General features: G+C 39.6%; 1 protein-coding gene across 2 annotated transcripts; it reads right to left on the bottom strand.

The window, feature by feature from the left end:
* Nucleotides 1–9,080: 9,080 nt before the first annotated feature.
* LOC116588959 (butyrophilin-like protein 1) lies at nt 9,081–23,015 on the bottom strand. Of its 2 annotated transcripts, XM_032340731.1 has the most exons (10): nt 22,963–23,015; nt 17,535–17,668; nt 15,131–15,481; nt 14,060–14,341; nt 13,718–13,918; nt 13,175–13,195; nt 13,061–13,087; nt 12,850–12,876; nt 10,740–10,766; nt 9,081–10,080 (listed from the first exon to the last, which is right to left on the bottom strand). In XM_032340731.1, the coding sequence occupies exons 2-10, from the start codon at nt 17,614–17,616 to the stop codon at nt 9,557–9,559; spliced, it is 1,542 nt and encodes a 513-aa protein (XP_032196622.1). In that variant the 5' UTR covers nt 17,617–17,668; nt 22,963–23,015; the 3' UTR covers nt 9,081–9,556. The 2 variants fall into 2 exon arrangements, with proteins under 2 accessions (XP_032196622.1, XP_032196623.1); XM_032340732.1 differs by lacking the exon at nt 22,963–23,015 and having other exon boundaries at nt 15,131–15,323; nt 17,535–17,617.
* Between the last annotated feature and the right edge of the window lie 818 nt (nt 23,016–23,833).

Here is a 23,833-nt window from a genome sequence, read left to right as displayed (position 1 = left end):
CCTATTTATGTTTTTTATTTAAAATATTTCTCTAGTGGGCAGCGTATATTTTGCTATTTATTTTCTTAATCAAGTATTTCCATTCTCATCATTCTTTTGTATAGACACAAATTTACACTGGTTACCATTTTCCTTCTGTCTAAAGGTTTTTTTTTTTGGCCATTTCTTAAAGTGTGGGTCTCCTGGTGATGATTTTTGTTTTGCTTTGTTTTTGTTTTTTGTTTTTTTTCTGCTTGTCTGTAGATGAAAATATCTTTATTTCACATTTGCTTTTGAAAATTTTTCACTGGGTATTAAATCTATTCTGGTAGATTTTTTCCAGTATTTTAGGTGTTCTTCCACTGTTTTCTCACTTGCACTGTTTCAGTGAGAAATATTCTGTCATCTTTATCTTTGTATTTCAGTAGATATTTTAATTTTTTATTCTGGCTTCTTTAAACCTCTGGTTTTAAGTAATTTGATTTTCATGTGCTATGTGTTTTCTTAATTTGTGCACTTTGAGTTCATTGAACTTTGCTATAGAATGAATATCTGTGTGCTGTCAAAATACACCTGATCTCCAAGGTGATGGTATTTGGAATTTCTACATTGGGGAAATAATTAAGACATTAGGGCAAGCCCTTATCAATGGAAGCAGTGCCCTTATAAAGGAGACTATACAGAACCCCATCACCCCTTCAGTCATGTGAAGACACAGTGCAAAGACAACTGTCTACAAACCAGGAAACTAGCTCTCACTAGACATTGAAACTGAAGGCACCTTGAATTTAGACTTCTTAGCCTCCAGAATCATAAGAAATAAATATATGTAGTTTATATACCACTAAATCTATGGTATTTTTAGAGCAGCCCAAACAGACTGGGACAGCTTTTTAAATCTGGAGTTTATAATGATTAAATTTAGAATACATTTTTGGTTCTTATTTTGTGAAAAAAAATTCTTTTCTGTTCACCTTGCTCCTTTTTTCAAGGACTTCAATTGCCTTTCTACTGGGCTCTTTAAAGATTTCTCATAACTCACTAATACTCTATATTTTTAAAATACTTTTCTTTTTCTGTGTGTATTATTTTGGATAGTTTCCATTTCTATGTCTTCAGGTTCACTGACCATTTATTTCTGAAATGGTTAATCTGCTGCTAACCATATCCAAGGCAATTTTTATCTAACACATTGTCATTTCCATGTAAGGAAGTTGAATTTGGGTCTTTCTTTTAAAAGTCTAGTGAACTTAGGGCACCTGGGTGGCTCAGTGGGTTCAAGCCTCTGCCTTCGGGTCAGGTCATGGTCCTGGTGTCCTGGGATCAGGTCCCACATCGGGCTTTATGTTCAGCGAGAACTTGCTTCCCTTTCTCTCTCTGCCTGCCCCTCTGCCTACTTATGATTTGTCTGTCAAATAACTAAATAAGATCTTAAAAAAAATAAAAAAGTCTAGTGACCTTTAGGATTATCCGGAATATAGCTACAACTTTTGCTTTAATACCTTTGTGTGTTAAATCTAACACCTGTATCATCAGTTCCATGCTAATTTCAATGTATTGATTTTTTGTCTATTATGAGTTGGATTTTCCTGCTTCTTTCCAAGCCTGGTAATTTTTGATTAGCTATCAGACACTGTTCACTTTACCTGGTTGAGCTATGCTCTGGCATGAAGTTAAATAGTTGTAAATAATTTGATCTGGCTTTTAAGATTTGCTCATCAATATTGGATCAGTTTTTAGTCTAGGGCTCATTATTCCCTGCTGCTGGGGCAAGATTCCTCTGGTTTTCTATCCCATATCCACAGAATTTACCAGGTTTTTCAGTCTAGCTCATAGAAACACATTCTCTTCTTATCCCTATTTAAACACTAAGTACTGTCTTCTGTAGTCATCTCATTTGAATATAACAGATAGGTTTGATTAAAAGCAGAAGAAGGGTCTCTCCTTACCTCTGCTGGTGGATATACTTATACTTCGCTAAAATATAAAGTAGTCATTTCCCTTATTAATATATTAAGCAAAGAAATAAAATGTCTCTCTCTTTTTTTAATTAGATAAATACCTCAAAATGCTCTTACCTTTTGGATTTCCCAGACCTTATCATGTTAACATCATCACATTTGTTAGAACTGGATTCTGAATGATACTTCCTTTTTTCTTTCCTCAAATTATCCTTGCATTTAAGATATAGATTAACATGTATTAAACTATAATTTATTTATTTATTTTAAAACGTTTGTTTATTTATTTGTCAGAGAGAAAGAGAGCACAAGCTGGGGGAGCAGCAGATAGAGGAGAAGCAGGCTCCCTGCTGAGTAAGGAGCTATGTAGGTCAGGATCCCAGGACTCTGGAGTCATGATCTGAGTCAAATGCAGACATTTAACCAACCAAGCCACCCACGTGTCCCTCAAGCTACAATTTAACTTTTCTTCCTCAACATTAGAAAATAGCGCTATTTTGTTGCTTTTATTTAGCATTGCTATGAGAGAGGTGAAGAGGTTTATCTAATTTTTACTCCTCTGAATACTGCTTTAGCAGCATTATAGTTTATATAGTATAGTATAACTATAGTATATCTAATATATATATAATATATATAGTATATCTAATATAGTATAACTATATTAACTGTTTCTTACAGGTTCGTTATTGTCGGGGACTGCCTCCGGCTGGGAAAGTCCCCGCCATTACAAGAAGGCGCTTGGCTCACTGCTAGCAAAATACGCTGCAAGTATACAATGAACTTTCTGGTGAAGCCCGCCTAAAGGAGGACATAGTTATTGGCTGTATCAAATTTAAGCAGCATAGGAACAGGACTCTCATTGGCTCTCCCCATTGCTTGGCCCCTTATTGGTCACCCTGCTGCATATAAGCTAAGGAAGTTGATTAAATAAACGGAAATGAAGCATTAACACCATACCAGGCTCATTGTCGTCCTTGCGGGCCGAGGGCGACAAATGGTGCTGAGACCTGGGAAATATTAAGAAAAATAGAAAAACCTTGCAAGGGAGAAGTCCGCAGGTAAGCGGGGAAGGGACCATGATCAAAGTGGTGGGAATCTTGTACAAGACCGCAATAAGAAGCGGGGAGGCCTTAGAGCCGGGATTTAGCGAGTATACACGGAATAGCCATTAGGTTGGGTTTCTAATTATGGGATCTGGACTGTCAAAGTCGAGGTTAGAGGGTTCCCTAAAGGACCTTCTAAAGGCCAATGGCACGCCGTTAAAAACGAAAACTGCTAGGACATTCTTGAATACAGTTGAGACAGTGGCGCCTTGGTTTCTGGACGAGGGCTTGCTAAATATCCCCCAATGGGACCAGTTAGGTGAGGATTTTAAGAAGAGGGATAAAAATAAACCATTGCCGCCGGAACGTTAGTTATATGGACTCTAGTCAGAGGGTGCCTGGGAGGATATAAGCCGAAATGTGACTCAGCTATTCAGGAGGGCGCTGAGGCACTCGAGGAAGTGAAAGAAGAACGCTCATCTCTTGCTTCGGAAAGGAGTAGTTCTAGCGAAGGGGAAGAAGAAATGTCGGGGGCGGAGCTAGAGTGGAAGTTCAAATTAAAACCAGGCCCTCCCTGTTCAGCAGTGACCCCTAGAGCTCCGCTTCCTTACAATCCCCTGGCGGGGGAGATAACATGTAAATGTCATCCCTCTGCTAATGAGGATTAGAAGACCGCATGGAGGGGGGCCAATAGCAGCTCGATTTTCCCAGTTCTAGAGGACCAAAATCATCAACGGTATCACCAGCCCTTGGACTTTAAATTAGTTAAACAATTAAAGGAAGCGGTCATGCAGTATGGCCCTCAGGCAGCATTTACTATTTCTCTAGTGGAGTCCATAGCAGGCATGAATTTAATCCCCGAATATTGGGGGAATTTAGCAAGGGCAGCCCTCTCTGGAGGGCAATATTTGGTCTGGAAGACAGCATGGCAAGAGCATTCCCAGGATGTTGCACGGCCTAATGCCACGGCAGGCAATCCACAATGGAATCTGGATATGCTTATGGGCATGGGGCCATACACTGGTAAACATGACCAACTGCAATACAACCCTGCTGTATACATGCAGATTGCAGCTGCTGCTACCAAAGCATGGAAAACCCTCCAGGGCAGTGGGGACTTGCAGGGTCAACTATCTAAGGTGATACAAGGACCAAATGAAGCATATGCTGATTTTGTTGCAAGATTGATGCAAACAGCTGGGAGAGTATTTGGGGATGTTGACACAGCCATGCCTCTAATTAAACAACTGGCCTATGAGCAAGCCAATAAATGGTGTAAAGAGGCCCTTAGGCCATGGAAGGCTAAAGATTTAAGCACATACATCAAGGTATGCAGGGGTATTAATGACAGTGTTATTCAAGGACAAGTACTTGCTTCAGCCATTACTCAAGGCCTTCAGGGCATTCAGCTACCCCAATGTAAGGGCGCTAAAGGAAATTCTGGGGAATGCTACAAATGTGGAGCTCAGGGGCACTTTAAGCGAGAATGTCCTGACAGCAAGGGTCCCCCAACAGTAAAGCAACCTGGCATATGTCCTAGGTGTGGCAAGGGTACACACTGGGCGAATGAATGTCGCTCAGTAAAAGATATTCAAGGTAATCCACTACCCCCAAGCAATTCAAAAAACGGGAAATGGGGCCCATCACCCCAGGGCCCTCAAATGTATGGGGTGCTTCAACAGGTAGCCCGCACGCATTACCCGCCGACAAGCCAAGGCAGGCTACAAAAGGAAGTGCCGGATTGGACATCTGCGCCACCACCAGACTTGTACTAACTCCCGAGATGGGAACCCAGGTGGTGGAATCGGATTTTAAGGGACCACTGCCTGTGAACTCTGTAGGCCTATTATTAGGGCATAGCTCCACAGCCCTTGCTGGATTAATAGTACACCCCGGAGTAATTGATGCTGATTATACAGGAATAGTCAAAATATTAGTGTCTTCCCCTCGTGGCATTACAGTTATCAGTCCAGGTGATAAAATAGCACAAATTATAGTGTTACCAAGCTGTCATAAACTATTCCCCAACACAGAAAAATCCCGTGGACAGAGGGGTTTTGGCTCCACTGGCCTGCCCCTCGCATGTCTAACACTTGGAATGGAGGATAGACCTCTTTATTCTCTGTGGATCAGAAATAAAAAATTTATGGACCTTCTGGATACCAGGGCTGATTGTAGTATCATTAATGAAGTTGATTGGCCAAAATATTGGCCCCTACAAAGGGTTGATCAAACCCTTAGAGGCCTAGGGGTTGCCCAAAGTCCTATGTGTAGTGCTGCTACATTACCATGGAAGGATGATGAAGGTCATAGCGGCCTGGTTCAGCCATATGTACTTAAGATCCCTATATCTCTCAGGGGAAGAGACATTCTTACTCAAATGGACCTAAAATTGACTACTGAAGTCTTTTACAGTGAGAAAGCTCGAAACCTCATGACTAAAGCTGGATATTCAGGTGTTGGAGGATTAGAGAGGAAAAATCAGGGTATTACAAATTCAGTACCCCTAAGTAATTATACCTCTGGGATTGGTGGGCCGGGGTTGGGTTTTTCATAGGGGCCACTGAGCCTTTGAAAATTCAATGGCACAATGACAAGCCTGTGTGGGTTTCTCAGTGGCCCCTGCCCAAAGAAAAATACGAAGCAGCCCACACATTAGTGTATGAACAACTTGTTGCAGGACATATAAAGCCTTCCACTTCACCATGGAATACTCCTATCTTTGTCATTAAGAAAAAATCAGGTAAATGGCGGTTATTGCATGATTTGAGAGCAATCAATGCCCAAATGGTTATCATGGGACCAGTCCAATTAGGGTTACCCTTGATATCTGCCCTCCTCTCGAGTTGGCCTTCAATTGTTGTAGATATCAAAGATTGCTTTTTTTCTATACCATTACACTCCAGTGATACCCCCCAATTTGCATTTACCATACCCACTATTAATCATTCTGGTCCCGATCAGCGATTTGAATGGACAGTTCTTCCTCAGGGTATGGCTAACAGCCCCACAATGTGTCAACTTTATGTTGATCAGGCCTTGCAAAAGGTCAAGGAGCTCTATCCTTCCGTTTTGGTATACCACTATATGGATGATGTACTACTTTGCCATAAACAGGAAGAACAGCTTGAAAAGGCCCTTGTTTCCCTTTTCGAATGTTTCAAACAGTTTGACTTGAATATAGCCCCAGAAAAAATCCAAATAACATCTATCAAGGACTATCTGGGCACTAGACTTGATGATACTAAAGATAAACCTTTAAAGGTAACCCTACGAACAGATAAATTAAAAACATTATATGATTTTCAAAAACTCCTGGGAGATATTAACTGGATCAGGCCATACCTAAAACTCACTAATCAGGAACTACAGCCCCTGTTCAAGACATTGAAAGGAGATTCTGACTTGAACTCCCCCCGTATTTTATCTGAACAAGCTCGAGAAGCTGTTAAATTGATTCAAAATAGACTTGAGACTGCCCAACTTGATAGAATTAATTACTCTGAAACCCTATATTATTGTGTTCTTGCAGTAGAGCACACGCCCACTGCTGTTTTTTGGCAGGAAGGTCCCATCTCCTGGGTCAATTTAGCTTACTCTCCAGGAAAAGTTCTGCCATGGTATTCCAATGCCATAGCTAAAATCATATTGAAAGGACTAAAGCTTAACATCACTGAATTTGGCAAACAACCTGACGTCATCCTAACTCCCTATACACAAGAGCAGTTAACTTGCTTAGCGGCATGTGACGATGATTGGGCCATTACTATGACTACCTCAACTGCAAAATTTGACAATCATTATCGGAAAACCCATGGCTGCAATTTAGTCTTACTCACCCATTAATTTATCCAAGGGTTACACATCAATCACCTTTGGATAATGCAAAACTCGTTTTTACTGATGGTTCTAAAAATGGGGTGGGCGCTGTGGTTACCCAAGATAACACTTGGACCTTTTTATTTCAGAGCTCCTCCCCTCAAATTACAGAGCTATTTGCAGTCATTAAAGCCTTTCAGTTGTTTCATGATACACTTTTTAACTTGTTATCAGACAGCAAATATGTTGTCCAAGCTGTCTCCATCCTGGAAAATGTAGGTCACATCAGCACCAAATCCACCATTACACATTATATGGGACAGAAAGGTACCCTTTTACGTAGGGCATATCAGGGCACATACGGCTCTCCCCGGCCCCTTGACGGAAGGCAATCGCACTGCAGACATATTAACCAAAGAGCAATTTATCTTCACTTTAATGGAAAATATTCAACAAGCAAAACAATTTCACAAGCTATTTCATGTTAATGCTCTTACTCTCAGACTTAAATTCAACATAACTAAAGCTCAAGCCAGGGACATTGTAGTCTCTTGCAAAAACTGTGTTACCCTCTTGCCATCCCCCTCCTTAGGAGTTAACCCACGAGACCTGTTACCCAACCATATATGGCAAATGGTTGTTACTCACATCCCTGAATTTGGCAAACTAAAATATGTGCATGTTTCCGTGGACACATGTTCTGGTGTCATGTTCGCCTCTATCCATGCTGGGGAAAAATCCAAAGATGTTATTTCCCACTGCCTTCAAGCCTTCGCCGCTTGGGGTAAACCTCGACAAATAAAAACAGACAATGGACCTGCATACACCTCACAAGTATTTCACGGTTTCCTTACTCAACTAAACAGTACCCTAAATCATGGTATTCCCTACAATCCTCAAGAACAGGCCATTGTGGAACGTGCCCACTTAACCATCAAACAAACTCTTTTAAAACAAAAAGGGGGAATAGGGGACACGTTCCGGTCCCCTAAAGACAAACTAAATACAATTCTATTTATTTTTGATTTTTTGACGCTCGATAAAAACGGTCAAGCAGCAGCTGAAAGACATTCAGCCCGTATGGGTTCTTCCCCCAAGCCCTTAGTTCTTTGGAAGGATATCCTTATGGGACAATGGAAAGGCCCGGATCCTGTATTAATCTGGAGCAGAGGTTCCGTTTGTGTTTTCCCACAGGACAAAGAAGTGCCGATTTGGATTCCAGAGAGATTGGTCCAGAAGGCCCCTGAGAACGCGGATGAGGACAGAGGAAGCCGTGATCCTCCTACTGTCGGGGGGGACTCTGATATTCCTAATTCCCCGGACGGCGACACGTGAATTATGGGATATTCTGAAGGCTTGGCCCTATCCTTTACCTTTAACTAATTCTTCCTTTATCTTCCCCCCATTCTTCACTAGCTGATATACTGAGTGTTGGTTCTATTGTTCCTTTTTCTGCGCTTTGTGTTACCCCTGTAAAATTCTCTCAATTTAATAAGGCCAGCAATTCCTCCCAACAGCTCTCCCAGTATTTGCAGGGTGCTTGGTCTGACGATTTCCAAAATTTCACATGAATCCTTCTGGCTGAGATAACTCGAGTAAATAGTATGCGTGTGCAACCAGCTTCCCTTCCAGAGCTATTTCCAACATTCAGCAATATGTTCCAGTTCACCAAACAATGGGCTGGTACAATTGGTCATCTTGTCCTCCTCCTTATTGGCATTCTGCTTCTATTCAGAAACGTTCACCAATGGAGAACACAGCAGCGAGAGCAGAGCCGAGCTATAGCACAAGCCCCTATGTCAGTAGAGGCTGGGACATCTCCCCAGATATGGCTAAGCATGCTAGATCGGTAGTCAAAGATGGGTAAGATCAGTAGAGAAACATACCAACCTAAGCCAGGACAGAGATCATCGATATCTTGTGTCTGATGACGGGTAAGGATGTTTTCTGCTACTGACGACCTAAGACAGGCACGATCTCTGCCATAAAACAAAAAAGGGGGAGATGTTGGGGACTGCCTCCGGCCGGAAAAGTCCCCACCATTACAAGAAGGAGCTTGGCTCACTGCTAGCAAAATACACTGCAAGTATACAATGAACTTTCTGGTGAAGCCCGCCTAAAGGAGGACATAGTTATTGGCTGTATCAAATTTAAGCAGCATAGTAACAGGACTCTCACTGGCTCTCCCCATTGCTTGGCCCCTTATTGGTCACCCTGCCGCATATAAGCTAAGGAAGTTGATTAAATAAACTGAAATGAAGCATTAACACCATACCAGGCTCATTGTCGTCCTTGCGGGCCGAGAGCGACACTTTATTAGACAAATACAGAACTAGAGTATTACAAACATTTTAAAGCAAAGTGACAGAGTAATTTTAAGTATATTGAATAATTTTAAGTATATTTTAAGTAATTTAAGCATATTGAATCTAACAATAAGCTTATTACAGCTTGTAATTGTATCCATTTTTTTTTATTGACTTCATTTTTCCAGTAATTTATCCTGGAAAAATTATTTGTCTGTGATATATTAGATATAAAACAAGAAACAGCATTTATAACAATAAAAATTACAAACAAAAATTTTTGTCTCTGCAATTAAGAAACAGTGCTGGTCATGGGGACTTATGGAGCCTCAAGTCAAGAGGACTCATAATCAGTGAACTTGAGGTCACACATCAGAACTGTCTTTCTGGGGTTTATAGAGAATAGGCTATTGTCTTCACTGTGTAAGTTCTTCCTCTAGGTCACTTAATATTGCTCATATAGGGAATACTCCATGGATTTAATGTTGAAGTAAGGATAGAGTGATCCAGTGAAGCTTTCCTGGGTAAAGGAGAAGATGTGGGTACCGTGAGTCATGTCATAGAAAGAAATGTCTTTGTCTTCATAATCCAAAAAAATCACAATCTTTTGTGGATACTTTTCTATCTTGAGATCTTTTTTCAGGGAAATGTCTTGAGGGCCACAGATGAGAGCACTGAATTTACATTCTTTCTTTTCTAAGACTCTGAATTTCTTTTTTTGTAGCTTTGTGGATAATCCACTCTTGCCTGTGAGCTTCTCATAAATGCCTAGAGTCCACTCATCAGTGTCCTTAATATCCACTTCCCAGTAATGTCTTCCTGAGGTGAAGTCTTCCTGATTTAGTGTGATAAGGTTGCAGTCTCCTCTCTTATCACTAAGAGATAGATCCTGTGTTTCCTCTCTGAAGTTCTCTTTGCTCTCTGGGTCACAATTATTCTGATGGATTTCTTGATTTATCGTCACATTGGCTGTGGGAAAAGAAAAAGGAAGGGAAGGGCTAACATTATACATTTTAGAAGACCGTTGTGCAAGTGAAACCTTAGAGAAACAGGATCAAATAGTGAAAGAACACCTGTCCTCTAGATGTGTGTGTGTGCTGGGGAAGATGGAACTATGAGGTGCTCTCACCATGGGTTCAATGCTACTTATCTCACCTTATCTTACTATGCTATTATCAGTATCTTGGCAGAATGCAGGAGTGAGCTGTGACTTGCAGTGCTTACTTGACAATAGTGTTCTTTCTTAATTATCTACGAATTGGAACTATGTTCTTTAATTAGTAATGGGCTCCATGTCAGCTGACCTCTTTACAAAGAGCAGCTAAGTTACTCTCATCATCTTGAGTACTTTTTATTCAGTTGGGGATTTCCTTCATAACCAAGTGGACCCCCCCCCAATAGGTGAGAAACCATGCCAATATATGAAGCTGTAAATACAACCAGAGTACCTAATCCTAGCAGTAATTCTCAGTCCAGGCCAAAATTAATGATCTTCATGTACTTCCCTCTCTTTTATCAGAATAGTGGTTCTTCTGTCTTTTCAAGTAGGAGATGATGTTAGGAGGGAAAAATGGGATATCAAAGAGCAGGTTGGAAAGGGGTCCAAAGATAAACAAAAAGCCACTCACCAGGCTGGAACTTTTCCTTCCTCCAGTCTGAAAAAGAGCAGTACAAACTGAGACTATGATGGAAACACAACCACAGAATGAAGAGGAGGGTCACACTTCCTTTCCTGGCTCATTGCTGTCTCTTCTCAGCTCTCTTTCCCTTCTCCTCTGAGCCCCTTGAACTCTCAGTATCTAGAAACTACAAGACAAAGGGTGTACTTTCTCTGTCCTGCCTCAGATTAGAAATGATCCCCTCATTTGTCACAGTGCTGAGGAAGTAAGTCTGGAGAACTCCTGGAGCATGGTCTAGTGTTCTAGGCACCTATGCTTTTAAGACCTTTGTGGCACTCCTCATTGAGGATGAAAGCTATAAAATGTCCTTTTATTTTACTTTATTTTATTTTATTATTTTATTTCAGGGGTTTCCCAGGCTATGGCCATGTAAGAGTAGAGGTTTAAGCTTTGGACCAAGGCTTTTAAACTGGCCTTTTTAAATTGTAATGCTTGTAATCACATTTTTAATATTTTCCTCCAGAGACAGACTCTTCATAAGGAATAGAACTACATCTGCCTCTGCCTGGCGCCATTTCTCTTATGGCAGGTCTTGTGATTTTATTAAAGATTGGATTATTCTTAGTGTCTTGGGGCTCTAGGCAGATAAGAACTTATCCATAATTCTTGATGGTCTCTCACCTAGCTGCCCACTTCTAAGAAGGGTAGCACTCTATATATAGAATGGATGAATACATGAGTCAAGAGGGGCTTCTGCGATCTCTTAATCTTAGAGATAAGAAGGCTGAGTTCAAGAAAGCAAAAATGACTGAATTCCTCAGCTGTCATTGATAGAGGTGGAACAAAAACTTGTATGTCCTCATCCTTACCACACTTTGCTCTCTCCTCTAGAATCATGGGAACATTTTAAAGCAGCTCCTGAAGGAAAATCTTAGTAGAGGGGCACCTGCCTTTGGACCATATCATGATCTCAGGGTCTTGGGATTTAACTCTATGTAGGGAATCCCTGGTTAGTGGGATGTCTGCTTCTTCTCTCCCTCCTCCTTGCTCATCCTCTTTCTTTCTCTCTCTCTCTCACAAATAAATAAATAAAATCTTTGAAAAGAAAAGCAGAGAAAAGAGAAGAAGAGAAAGAAAAGAAAGAAAAAATTAGAAAAGAAAGAAAAGAAAAAAAAGTAAAGAAAAGAAAAGGGAAAGAAAGAAAAGAAAAGAATAAAGAAAAGAAAAAGAAAAAAGAAAAAACTCTTAGTTGAAACTGTTTACCTGACTTTAACCTTTGGGAGGAGCACCTTGACCCTATCGTATCAAAATACTTAACAGGCTGTGTGTAGTTGCGTGGTTCTTAGCTTACTTCCCCCAGTGGATTTCAGGGTCAGAGACCATGGATTATGCCACCAACATCTAGCACAATATCAGGCATATAAATGATATGTTTAAGGAAATACCTAGCATGCTTTTGAGGTCTAACTCTGTATTACACATGCACATACACAGTCTTAAACATATGTAGTACATGGACACAGATATTAGAAGATATAAAATAGCCAGTTCCCTCTACCACCAGATAAACACTTTTATGATGACATTAAAGTATTTTTGAAAGACTGTTTTTCAAGCTTTTCAAACATAAACCTTGTTCCTGTGTATTGAACTTTACTTTGATTTTTTCACATTAGTAAAATAAATAAAATAATAATTAATTTCTTCTTCCCAAATATAAAATATGTTAACTGCTCTTTTGAACTTTATTTCCTGTATGGAAATGCTGCTATCATATAGGATGTCCTTTATTCTTCCTAAATCCCACCAAAATTGCTCTGGTTTCTGTGTCTTCATTCTCTATAGTGGATGAGTTAAAAATTTGTGTTGAGTCCTACTCTAGCCACGTGGAATTCACCAGTCAATAGTTATTTTTTCTTTATACTTAGCTGACAAACAATTGAATATTTGACCTTCCAAATAAAAAAGACACTGTAGATCGATACCAAATAATTCTTCACAACTTTCAGGTGTGTGTGTGTGTGTGTGTGTGTGTGTGTGTGTGTGTGTTTATGTCTCTACTTATTATACCTGGAATATTAGAGGCACATGGCAATACCTAATCCAGAAAGTTACTTACCAGGATACAGCCAGGCCTTCTTCCAATCTAAAACAGAAAAAATCCAGTTAATACAAGGCAAGACATCCAGAGCCTCACATTCTTCTCCCCGTCCCTTATTTTTTTTTCACAAGTCATTATTAAATCTTTCAGTCTTAACCTCTGAAGAGAGGAAGCTGAGAAAGTATTGGACATCAAAACATTGAGGGGTATGGGAAACCCAGTCTCTCACCTCTAAGGTATAGTGCCTTTCGCTGTTCTGAAAGAAACAACATTCAGTGAGAGACCTACAACAGATGTGGAGAGGGGAGAAAATTCTACACAGGGCATAAGAAGCAAGACTCACCAAGCTCTGCTTTGAGGTTCTCTGAAAGAAGAGATATAAAATCCATCAAATTGGGTTTTAGCTGCTCTTGATTTCATGGAGTAGCTGAATGGATTCAATGTGGCCCACCTTTAGGAGTCCCATAGCTAAGTAGGTGGGAAGGATTAGCAAACACACATGTGGACTCTAAATGATAAGTGCTAGGAAAAGTTACATGGGAAATGTTATAGGGTCACTGAGGAAGGAGTGCCCATGCTTTGTGGGAATTCAAGCTTTCTTAGGTGTTTCAAAAGCTAATTCTGGAAGGAAGAATAGGAGGAGAAGATGGGGAAAGACATTTGCACAAGGAGAAACAACACCACAGTTTGGGTACAGACCACTGCCCACAACTCTCCAAGTTTCCTCCATGGTTTCTTCTTTTCCATAAGACTCCAGCTTTATGGAATTTTGGTACTCCATGTTTTCCTTGAGGTCCCCTTTTACAACTTTTATTTCCCCACCCACCTTATAAAACCTGCACCCCCAGCTTCTCCATGAACCTTATTTGCCCCGGGGTCACAATACCTTTGGCCTTAAGTGCTGTTTTCTTTTCATTTTTCATCTGATCTCTTTCACGAGATTCTCGTTGCTTTTTCTTTACTTCTCTTTCTTTGGCTTGATGTTTTCTCCAGCCAGTGTAGCTGATCCCAAGGAGAAAGAGCATGAGCACAGGGACTGTCCCAGCCAGGGCTGCCTTCCATGGGTCCATCCTGGGGAAGAAGGGCTCTGACACAGGCAAGTGAAGACATAGTGAGGACTAGCCTGGAGGCCATCCTGCCCTTTCTCCAAGGCTCCCTCAGCCCTCCTTCCTTCCTCCCTACCCTCACCACACACCCAACTCTGATTTGGGGTTTGTGCCTCACTCACCAGGAAGGAAGATTGCTGATGCTTTCTCCTGTCCAGAGAGGGGATTCTGGATGGAACAGGTCACGTTGCCCAGAGAGCTATCTGTGACCACAAGAGATGCTTCCACACAGAAAAGCCCATCTTCATCCTGGGTCTGAAACTCAGAGAGGGACTGTAGATTCACTCCCATCATGTCACTCCACTGCACCCTGGGTTTTGGGAACCAGCCATCTGCAGAGCACAACACTCGGATCCCACCATCCTCAGGTCCCATCATACGAACATGAGGTGCAGAGCCCAACCCTGAAGAGAAAAGGTATGTTTTTTTTGTTTGTTTGTTTTTTAATTTATTTTTTATTTATTTTCAGCATAACAGTAGTCATTATTTTTGCACCACATCCAGTGCACCATGCAATCCGTGCCCTCTATAATACCCACCACCTGGTACCCCGACCTCCCACCCCCTGCCCCTTGAAAACCCTCAGATTGTTTTTCAGAGTCCATAGTGAGAGAAGGCATGTTTAAGGCCTGGAATCCTTGGGGCTCAGGCATCCCTGAGGCTGAAGGCCAAAATGCCCTCACTAGACCGATAGGTAAACTGAAGCTCAGAGGTCAATAAACCTCTCACAGTGAATGTTAGGGTAACCTGTGATTCAGGCTTGAAATCAGCTTGATGCCTTTGCACTATACTGAGACTAAGAGAGCTTGGAGTCATTTCAAGGAGAGAGAAAAATGGTACAATTGAAGTTAGAAAAAAGAGTTTAGGCCTTCAAGTTTAAGCCTTGTCTTTCTCTACTGAATGGATGAAAACGAATATCTGAGGGTGTCAGTACCTGTCTGAATTAATACAGTCAATTAATTTTCTGGGGCCTTTCAGGATACAAAAACATATTCAGAAATATTGCCTTTTTTGATGTTTAAAAGTGAATAGAGCATATAGTCTTAGCATCACTGTATGCTTTAAGAAACTGACATTCTGCAAGGTAAATTCGCATATCAATATATGGAAGATCATAAGAAATGCCAGGTTAGGAATCCAGACATCCTTTTTCTCTTTGCTTCACACCATGACACTGGACCAGGTTAACATACCTATAACATGCAGCTCCACAATAGCCTCTTGGGAGCTCTGACCATCCATAAAATGACACCAGTACTGGCCATGATCAGAGGCACGAACATGTTGGATCAGCAGAGCCACACCTCCTTTGTTGATGGAGTCCCTCACAAACTCTGTCCTGCCACGGTATTCCAGCATTTGTTCCCCACCTTGTTCCTGTCCATTCTGGTACACAAACACAGCGGGGGAGAGTTGGTTTCGGTACCACCGAATGTGCATGTGGGCAGCACTCTGCTCAGGGGAGAGCTGGCAGGGCAAAGTGGCATCTGCCCCTAGTAGAACCATGATGGGCTCAGCTGGTCCCTTCGCAGAAAACCTGGACGCTGCATGAAAACCAAAGACAGATTGGGGAAATGAGTGAGGGAGGATGAAACAAAAGACCCATCTGCATTTCTTTCTTATTTGCATCGTTTTATATGTCTTAAAATATATATCTCATAATAACTTCTTCAACTATGTTCTCCAGTGGTAACAACTACTGATAGTTTGTCATTTGAAAGGACCGTTTTCTATGCATTTACTAATAGTATTTATGTGTAAGTTATGTAAAACCTACAAAAACTAAATAAGAGATTTATTTAGAATTAAATGAGGCAAAGTAAGTTATGAAGCAATTATACCTTCTTTTGGCAGGAGAGGAGCAAAGTTACTTCTCTCCACACTCATCCCTTTCTCTCCCAACACACAACTCCTAAAAGGATAAGTAGCCATTTCTGATTAAAGATTTAGGTTCCTCTGTGTTGAGGGGTGAGGAAAAGGATTAACAGTGTTTTATATCAAAGTGAAATGTAGAATTTATAAGGTTAGGTCGCTTTTTAATTTTTTAAAAATAACTCTGAATGCTTAGAATCATAAGGAATAGTTTTTCATAAAAACCATTTTCTTGAGAGGACTTAGAAGCCAGTGGTTCCAGGGCGTAAGAACAGGGCAGTCTTTATCAGAGAAGATGGTTGGATTCCTGGGTCAGAGAAGGAGGAGGCTGCAAGCCAAAAATGGGGACTTTGCTTAGCTTTGCTAATCTCCTTTGTCAAGTCACTTAAACCATCTGTTTGCAACTTACTTTAGTATAGAAATCAATAACTAAAAGGTGACTGATGCCCCCTGGGCAAAACTTGCACTGGCAGAGGCCAAAGATATTGTGGCTCTTTTGAATGGTCAGAGATTAAGGGCCCACAAACGTAGTGACCCTGGAGTGGGAAGAATTCAAAAAAGGCATGGCTGTGAAGGGGCCCAGGAGTGTTGCATACAAACGGCAAGGCCACGTGGGCTTAAAGGAAAAATTCCATGGCCAGACTGTCCCAGAGAACGTGGATCAGGCAGTCTTGGGCAAGGAGCATGACACTGGCCATTAGGCTGGATGAAGGCTGTGGTGTCCCTTCTTTTCTATGTCTGTGTAAAACCCAAAGTACTCAACAGATACGTGTTCTTAGTTAACTGATACATGGCTACTGGCTATACATGTTCTATGAGTCATTTAATTTAGGAAAGGGTATTTGACATTGCTTATATCTACAATGCTGTATAAAAGTTACTCTATTTCACATAAATGGAATCACTACATATCAATTTCTGTAATAAGAAACATCCAACCATTTTAGTACATATAATTTAGCTCTATTGTTTTTGACATTGCCTATACCATTGTGTTTAAGCTTTTCCTGTATCAGGGTAATATTTATATTGCTTCCAATTTATTATTATTATAAACAGTCCCACAATAAACATTTAGTACATTATACATATACACATGAGAGAGCTTTTCTTTATGATAAATTCTTGTGGAATTTCTGAGTCAACATGTGTAGAAATCAAACATTTTAGTACTCCCTGCCTAACTGACATCAAATTAAAGAGATTTTAATGAAAAATGTCATTATTATAATCTCATAGCTGGTTTCTCTCCAAACCTTGAGTCTGAAAACTTTATCATGAGAGCCTTTTCTATTTTATGAAAGAAGGACTCAAGTGCCAGAGGGGGGAAAAATGATTTGTCAAAGAACATAACCAGGGATTCCAAATTTGTTGTACTCATACTTAGGTTTTCTTGGCAATGTGAACATTATAAAGTATATTTTTACTGATACTGCTTCACTGAAATTAAGCAGGCTAAAATCACCCATAGTCAATAAAGATTTAGCTAAACATTACAGCTATAGTTTTATAAAATCTACCCAAAGCAGTAGGGGTGTGTATCAGTCACATTCTTAGCCAGAAAATTCCAGTATTCTGTTGGCACAAACACAGCTACAGTTTCCCCCAATATAACTGTCTTTGAGAGGAACTACAAGACAATTGATGAATGATCAAGTTTTTTCATCATCTGAGAAGAGCCGTTAAAAACAAGTGAATATATAAAGAGAAAGAGAGAACACTGACCTGCTGAGCACCATGTAGACACCTGGAGAAGGAGGAGAAGGAGGAAGAAACCAGCAGGAGAATAGTCTGCAGAAACCACCATCTTCAGAGCAGAAAGTGAAAGCACGAAATGTTCACTCTGACAAGGAAGTAGTCTGTAAGAGAAGGTGGTGAGAAAGACACCAGAGTGAAAACTTTCGGCGGGGGGGGAGCCTCGTTCAAAGATTTACTTTTATATACAGTTTTTTGGCTGTGCTTCTTCACAGACTGCTACCAACTCCAACCCTCCCCCAGTGGATTTTCCCTCTCTCTCTTCTTTCTGAAAACCATTTTCCCTGTAGAAAACCCTAAACCACTCTCTTGTGTCCTGTGGGCTTTCTTGAAATTGAAATTGAAAAGGAATTCCTTTTGAGAAGGAAGGCAGACACAAAATTAGACCACTCCTATTGGCCAATCTAACTTCTTCTTTCTTGCCTTCGTTCATTGATTCATTCATACATTTACTTATTTATTTTTACTATAAACACTCTTGTGGCTTAACTCCAGCAACTCCAGCTTAACTCCAGCAAGAGAAGAGAGTTTTCTCACTGTGTGACCCAGAGCTCAAACCCTTTTGTTTTTAGGACCCACAACTTCCACAGACACACCTCCACATCACCACACATTTCTCTCTCGCCATCCAGATAGGGCCAGGAGGCTTCCTGGACCTCCTTATTTCCTCAGTTAAACTACAAGTCCCAGCTCCAGAGACATGGGTACCTGGTTGTTCTTGTGGTCAGAATCCAAAGGTGTGACTGCAGGAGCTGGGAATATAGGTTTCTAACCCATCCCTGGACTGTAAAAATATTCTTAGGAGGGGGGACAAACAGGGCTACCAAAAGACACCGACATGTGAATGCTTCTTCTAGAATGGGTCCAGTAAGAAAGTCACAGGTGGCCTGCAACTCTTGCAGTTACTGTGAAAGTGGAGGTAATAAAAGTCATCCTAGCGGACTTTGGGCTGGGTGCAGCTCTGGAAATATAGGAACCAGAGTGCACTTTGGTCAAAAATGCTTAGTGTAGCTTCTTCCTCCTACCTGCAAAGGGCTGAAATCACATTATTCAGAGAGGGAGAATCCTATTCTTGTGTGATATTCAAGGATGTTGGTCATCCCAATGTTTAACTTACAAAGTTAAACGATTTAGGGAAGAACAAGAGATACAAGAGCTTTCTCCTACTACACTCTAATTGGCTTTGGAAACTGTGCAGGAGAAAATAAGAGGTCAGAAATGGAGGGTTCTGTGCTATGAGAAGATTAGGGCTGTCTTTCCAAAATCTTAGGGCTCCTAAAAGTAAAATGGGAATAATAACACAACTGTATAGTCTTAAACATAGAATGTGCTTAAAATGGATTTCTTTCCACTTCAGATTTTTTCCAAGTCCAAGACCTGTTTTTGCACGTTACATGAGGTTTACAGATAATTAAGGACACAAATAGCAATTGCATAAATATTAGCATATAAGTCGCTAATAGTCTGGTCAAAGGGATACTAAAATCTTAAATAAATATTCTCTAGAAACAATGAGGTACATTTGACTTTTTAGAAATCATATTTATGAAAATATAATTTGCATACAATTGAATGTATGGTTTTGAAATGTACATTTCAATGAAGTTTACAAATGTTTATACTCATGTAACCACCACCTCCCTCAAAATATAGACCATGTCTGTCTGCCTCTTGAAAATTTCCCTCATCTTCATTTTCAGTCAATTCATTCCAGGAAAAACAAACAGTATTCTGACATAAATCACAATAGCTTAATCTTGCCTATTCTAAAACTTCAAAAACAGTAAAAAATAAATTGTACAGTATGTGCACTTCTGTGTTTGGTTTCTTTGGATAAACAAAATGCTTTTTGAGATTCAACTGTGTTCTATTTATCAGTAAATTTAAAAATTTTCATTGCTGCATAATATGACATTGTTTGAATACAGTATATTCTGCAGTTCTCTTCATGGCTGCCTCCCCACCTTACTCATACCCTGCTGGCCCACTCAAGCCCTCTCCTGACATGCTGGGCAGCCCTCACCACTGAGGCTCTTTTGTCTCACTTGGGCTCCGACATCCACCTAATAGTTTAGTCTGAAGTATTTGGGAATGAGAGTGGAACACTGAAAACAGTAATGTAAGTGTTAAAGTTACTATTTGCCTCTTGTTTACTTTGAATTTTGTGAATATGCTTGTGCGTATATTCTATTCTAAAGTGTAAAAAGATTAACATACATTCCAACAGAGCTAGAAAAATAAATGTGAAAAATTCGCATTAATATCTTAGATATTTTTCCCAATAATAGAGAATTGTTTGAGGAAAGTCAGTTAATCTGTGGAGAATATTTTAAGGGAATTACATCATAAAAGCATTCATGTGTTTAAGGAGAAAGGTGAAGGGAGAGGGAAAAGGAGCTCTTTGATATTATTGACTTCAAAAAGCAGTTTTAAAATAGCATAAACAGTATTGTCTTATTTGCTTAAAATATGACAGGTTAAACTCTAAAATCATAGAAAAATGATAGGGAACTTATATCTGAGTGATACAAATGCTGATTCTATTTTTTTTTATTTTGCTTATCTCAAATTCTCAGATTTCTCTCACATGAAAATGTAAATAATATGAATATGAAGATTTTTTTAATGCAAATGTGAAGCACAATAAGAAGGATTCATTTGTAGGAAATTCAGGACTAAAGAAATAATTCACATTCTTGGGAGTGGAAAACTAACTTAAAATAATAACCAACTAGAAGGGTCAGATACCAGAGTAGACACCTCTACAGGTCAAAATATTGGTCTAGAGCGCTGGGTATTGCATCAAAGTGTTGAATCACAAAATTGTACACCTGAAGCTCCTACTGCACTGTATGTTAACTAAGTGAACTGTAAATAAAACTTAAAAAAATATATTGGGCTAGAAAAATGGGGTTACTGGATGCTTCCAGAATATGATACTTTAAATCAAAGAGATAACACTTAAGAAACATAAGTTTAATTAAGCATACTAGATCCAGAGCTTCAACAGTCATTTAACAGGTTTTCTGAACTGGGAAGCAGATTAGGGGCCAGAATCAGAAAAAGGACACTTCAGAAAGCATTAAATTAATGAAGAAAAAATTCCATTTACATATAAAATTTTTTAAAGTTTTAGAACTACATGCAAACAAACAAAAAAGCCCAAAGTCTACAGTCCAGAAAACCCATTATGTAGAAAAGAAGAAGAATCAGCTTCCATCATACATCTGTCACTTTGGATTCAATACTACAAATATAGCCTTTACATTCCTGAGTAGAAATTAGAATAATCTGGGTACCCTCGGTGGCTCAGTGGGTTAAAGCCTCTGCCTTCGGCTCAGATCATGATCCCAGGGTCCTGGGATCAAGCCCTGCATCCAGCTATCTGCTCAGCAGAGAGCCTGCTTCCCTCTCCTTCTCTCTGCCTGTCTCTCTGCCTACTTGTGATCTCTCTCTGTCAAATAAATAAATAAAATCTTAAAAAAAAAAGAAATTAAAAAGAAAAAAGAAATTTTAAAAAAAGAAATCTAGATGATAAAATGAACATCTAAATGTAAGGACAAAAGGAAAAAATTTCTGGACCAAGAATCAGAAATTTCTGCCTCACAAAACTTGTCTTACGTAAAGAGTGAAGGTTGCAAGTTTTGAACACAGGGGCTTGGAGCAGGGAGAAGGTTCAGAGATACATTCCAAGTTCTGTTTATTCCACTTTGGGTAGACACTATTATTTAAGTTGGAGTAAGGGGAAGGGTAGGTTTGGTACATGTTGTCTGTTGAAGTTAGTTACCTAGGAATGGAGGAGCCATATGCTGTCTTTATCTGTGTTTCTCTTTTTCTGCTAGCCTCTCCCAATAGAGTAGGTGCCTCAAGGGAGACTGTGGTCTTCCTGCGGCAGTGACTTATTTCATAAACTTAAATTCAAGTATTATTCACATGCATGTCAAATCCCTGACTGCTTAGAAAATGTAAATCCAAATCTCTACTGAGATTAAATACTTGAACAAGTTTCAAAAAGAAAACTTAAATAAGCAGATATTTTGGAGTTTGTTTATATAAGAACACCTGGGAAAGATCTGACACTCCCAGCGCAGTGGGGAAAGGGACTACATAAGTGTCACACCGGGTCATTTCTAATAACTCATCTTAACTGCCTGCAGTGGATTTATATTAATAAAAAATAAAGAGAAATTAGTGGATCTCACAAAGTCATAAAGATTTGGTATAGCATAATCTATATAACTTAAAACCTCTATAACTTCATTTATATGTTCTATAACAGTTCTGTTCTCTTCTGACTATAACTACAAATTTCTTTTTTTGAGTTCCCAACTGATTTTGCTCTTTTAAAATCCAGCTGTATGTTATTAGCACCATGCAATACTTGAAAGTCCATGTTGTTAATGAATGTATCTATTTGAAAAGATATTTTTGTTTCTTTGAATGATTTCTCCCTGAATGTTTTTATTTTAAAATAATGGTGCAATATCTACAATTGTGTTAGAATATGTCTGGTTTGTAATAATTTATTTCTCATTTTGTTATGTATGTTATAAACCATATATAGATGTTCAATCTTAGATACAGAATTTCGAAAACGTAGATTCAAGTTTTAAAAATTTTTCCAATCTCTAGTTCAGAATTTCTTTCTGTGATTCTAAGCAAGAAACAATTATTCTAGAATTCATGGAACTTGAAGGATCTTCAAAACTAAAATGAGTTAGGTAGGTAAGGGACAGAAATCTCATCCTTATCACTTCCATTATTTATAGCATTGAAGGAAGATCAAAGTCTCAGAGAATAATTTGGGGAATTTTATACTGTTTTTCTTTTATCCTGGTTAAGATGGATAAAATCTAGATATCAGTGGAGAAAATTTATGTCTGCAAGAAGATTCAGAGAGTGTGACTGTGCCCATGTCTTCTCAGTTTCCTGCCTAATGGAATGAGGGGTCCAACAGGAAGAGGAAAATTCATCATCAGAGCCGATATATTGTGGTGAGTGAGCAAGACATTAAAATAAAAATATATAATATTTTAATAATAATAATATAATAAAAATTGCTAACAAGCTATACTTAAATTATAAGTTATTGACACTCTTCTAAGTGCTTTAAATACATTCGTCTACTCTTCACCCCAAACTTAGAATAGATATTATTATTGAACACACTGTCACATGAGGAAACTGAGGCATGTGGAGGTTGTATAACTCATTCAAAATGATAAACTGTAAATAGCCTCATCAGTTCGTCAAGTTCTAATACCTATGCTACTAACCTAGACAATATACTTCTTAGAAAGAAAGAAATCACTTGCTTTTGAACTCCTCTATACTTTTTAAGTATGTCCTCATTAGAATGACTTATTATAAGTGACAGGTCAAAGTTTGTTTTCTTTACCTTATTTTACTTTCGGTTTTGAGTGTGTCAGGGTGGCCAAAGGGAAGTGTACTGCTGAGGGATTCCATGCAGGGGCCATCTTTTTCTCAGTTGTCTGAACTCCCATAAAAAAACCTGGCCCCATGATTTGTAAAGTCTGATATCTTCTTGGCATTTTGGAGAAACTCTCCTAGGAGAGACCTATGGTCAGCCAAGAACAGGTGACTGAGAGGAATGGCAGAGAGTATTTATTCCTGGTGCCTGTGGCCATGAGTCTGAGAAGTTTCCAGATGCCTTCATCTCTGTAAGAAGAACATAAAAAATGTGAGTGTTGTATTTTATGGGTGATGGGCAAGAGAGAGAGAACTGAGAGCATTTGGGCGAGGATCCTAGGGGTTGGCAGAGGACAGGCCAAGTTACAAATGCTCCTCCATCATATAGGAATGTGGGGAGGGGGAGGGGGTAGAATTCACTCAGGCCAAATTAATGTTTGTGCTAAACCCATCTCTTTCTGTGGTTGCTCATTGCCTCCTCTGTGTCTCTTTGTCCACCGGACAAGATGTTCTTGAGTTAGAAAAGAGATTAGAGATATTGTGGACAGATTTTTCACTGCAGAACATGGTTGTTAAGATGAAGACTGTTGGGGTGCCTGGGTGGCTCAGTGGGTTAAGCTTCTGCCTTTGGCTCGGGTCATGATCTCAGGGTACTGGGATCAAGCCCCACATCGGGCTCTCTGCTCAGTGGGGAGCCTTCTTCCCCCTCTCTCTCTCTGCCTGCTTGTGATCTCTCTCTCTGTCAAATAAATTAAATAATCTTTAAAAAAAAAAAAAAGACGAAGACTGTTTCCTTGGGGAAGAGAAACAAAAGTTCTTTTTTGTGAGTGTTAAAGTCT

Source organism: Mustela erminea, chromosome 4 (genome assembly GCF_009829155.1).
Source record: "Mustela erminea isolate mMusErm1 chromosome 4, mMusErm1.Pri, whole genome shotgun sequence".
In the NCBI taxonomy this organism is placed as follows: domain Eukaryota; kingdom Metazoa; phylum Chordata; class Mammalia; order Carnivora; family Mustelidae; genus Mustela; species Mustela erminea.
Note: the sequence above shows the minus strand (reverse complement) of the source record. Positions and strands in the feature narration are given on the sequence as shown.

Excerpts from the sequence above, each read along its gene's own strand:
- LOC116588959 (XM_032340731.1), bottom strand. The coding sequence starts at position 17,616 with ATGGTGGTTTCTGCAGACTATTCTCCTGCTGGTTTCTTCCTCCTTCTC. Across the intron at positions 13,088-13,174 it reads GAACCTCAAAGCAGAGCTTG|AACAGCGAAAGGCACTATAC; the intron begins GTGAGTCTTGCT and ends TGTTTCTTTCAG. Across the intron at positions 10,081-10,739 it reads GAAGGAAAAGTTCCAGCCTG|CCAATGTGACGATAAATCAA; the intron begins GTGAGTGGCTTT and ends CTTTTCCCACAG.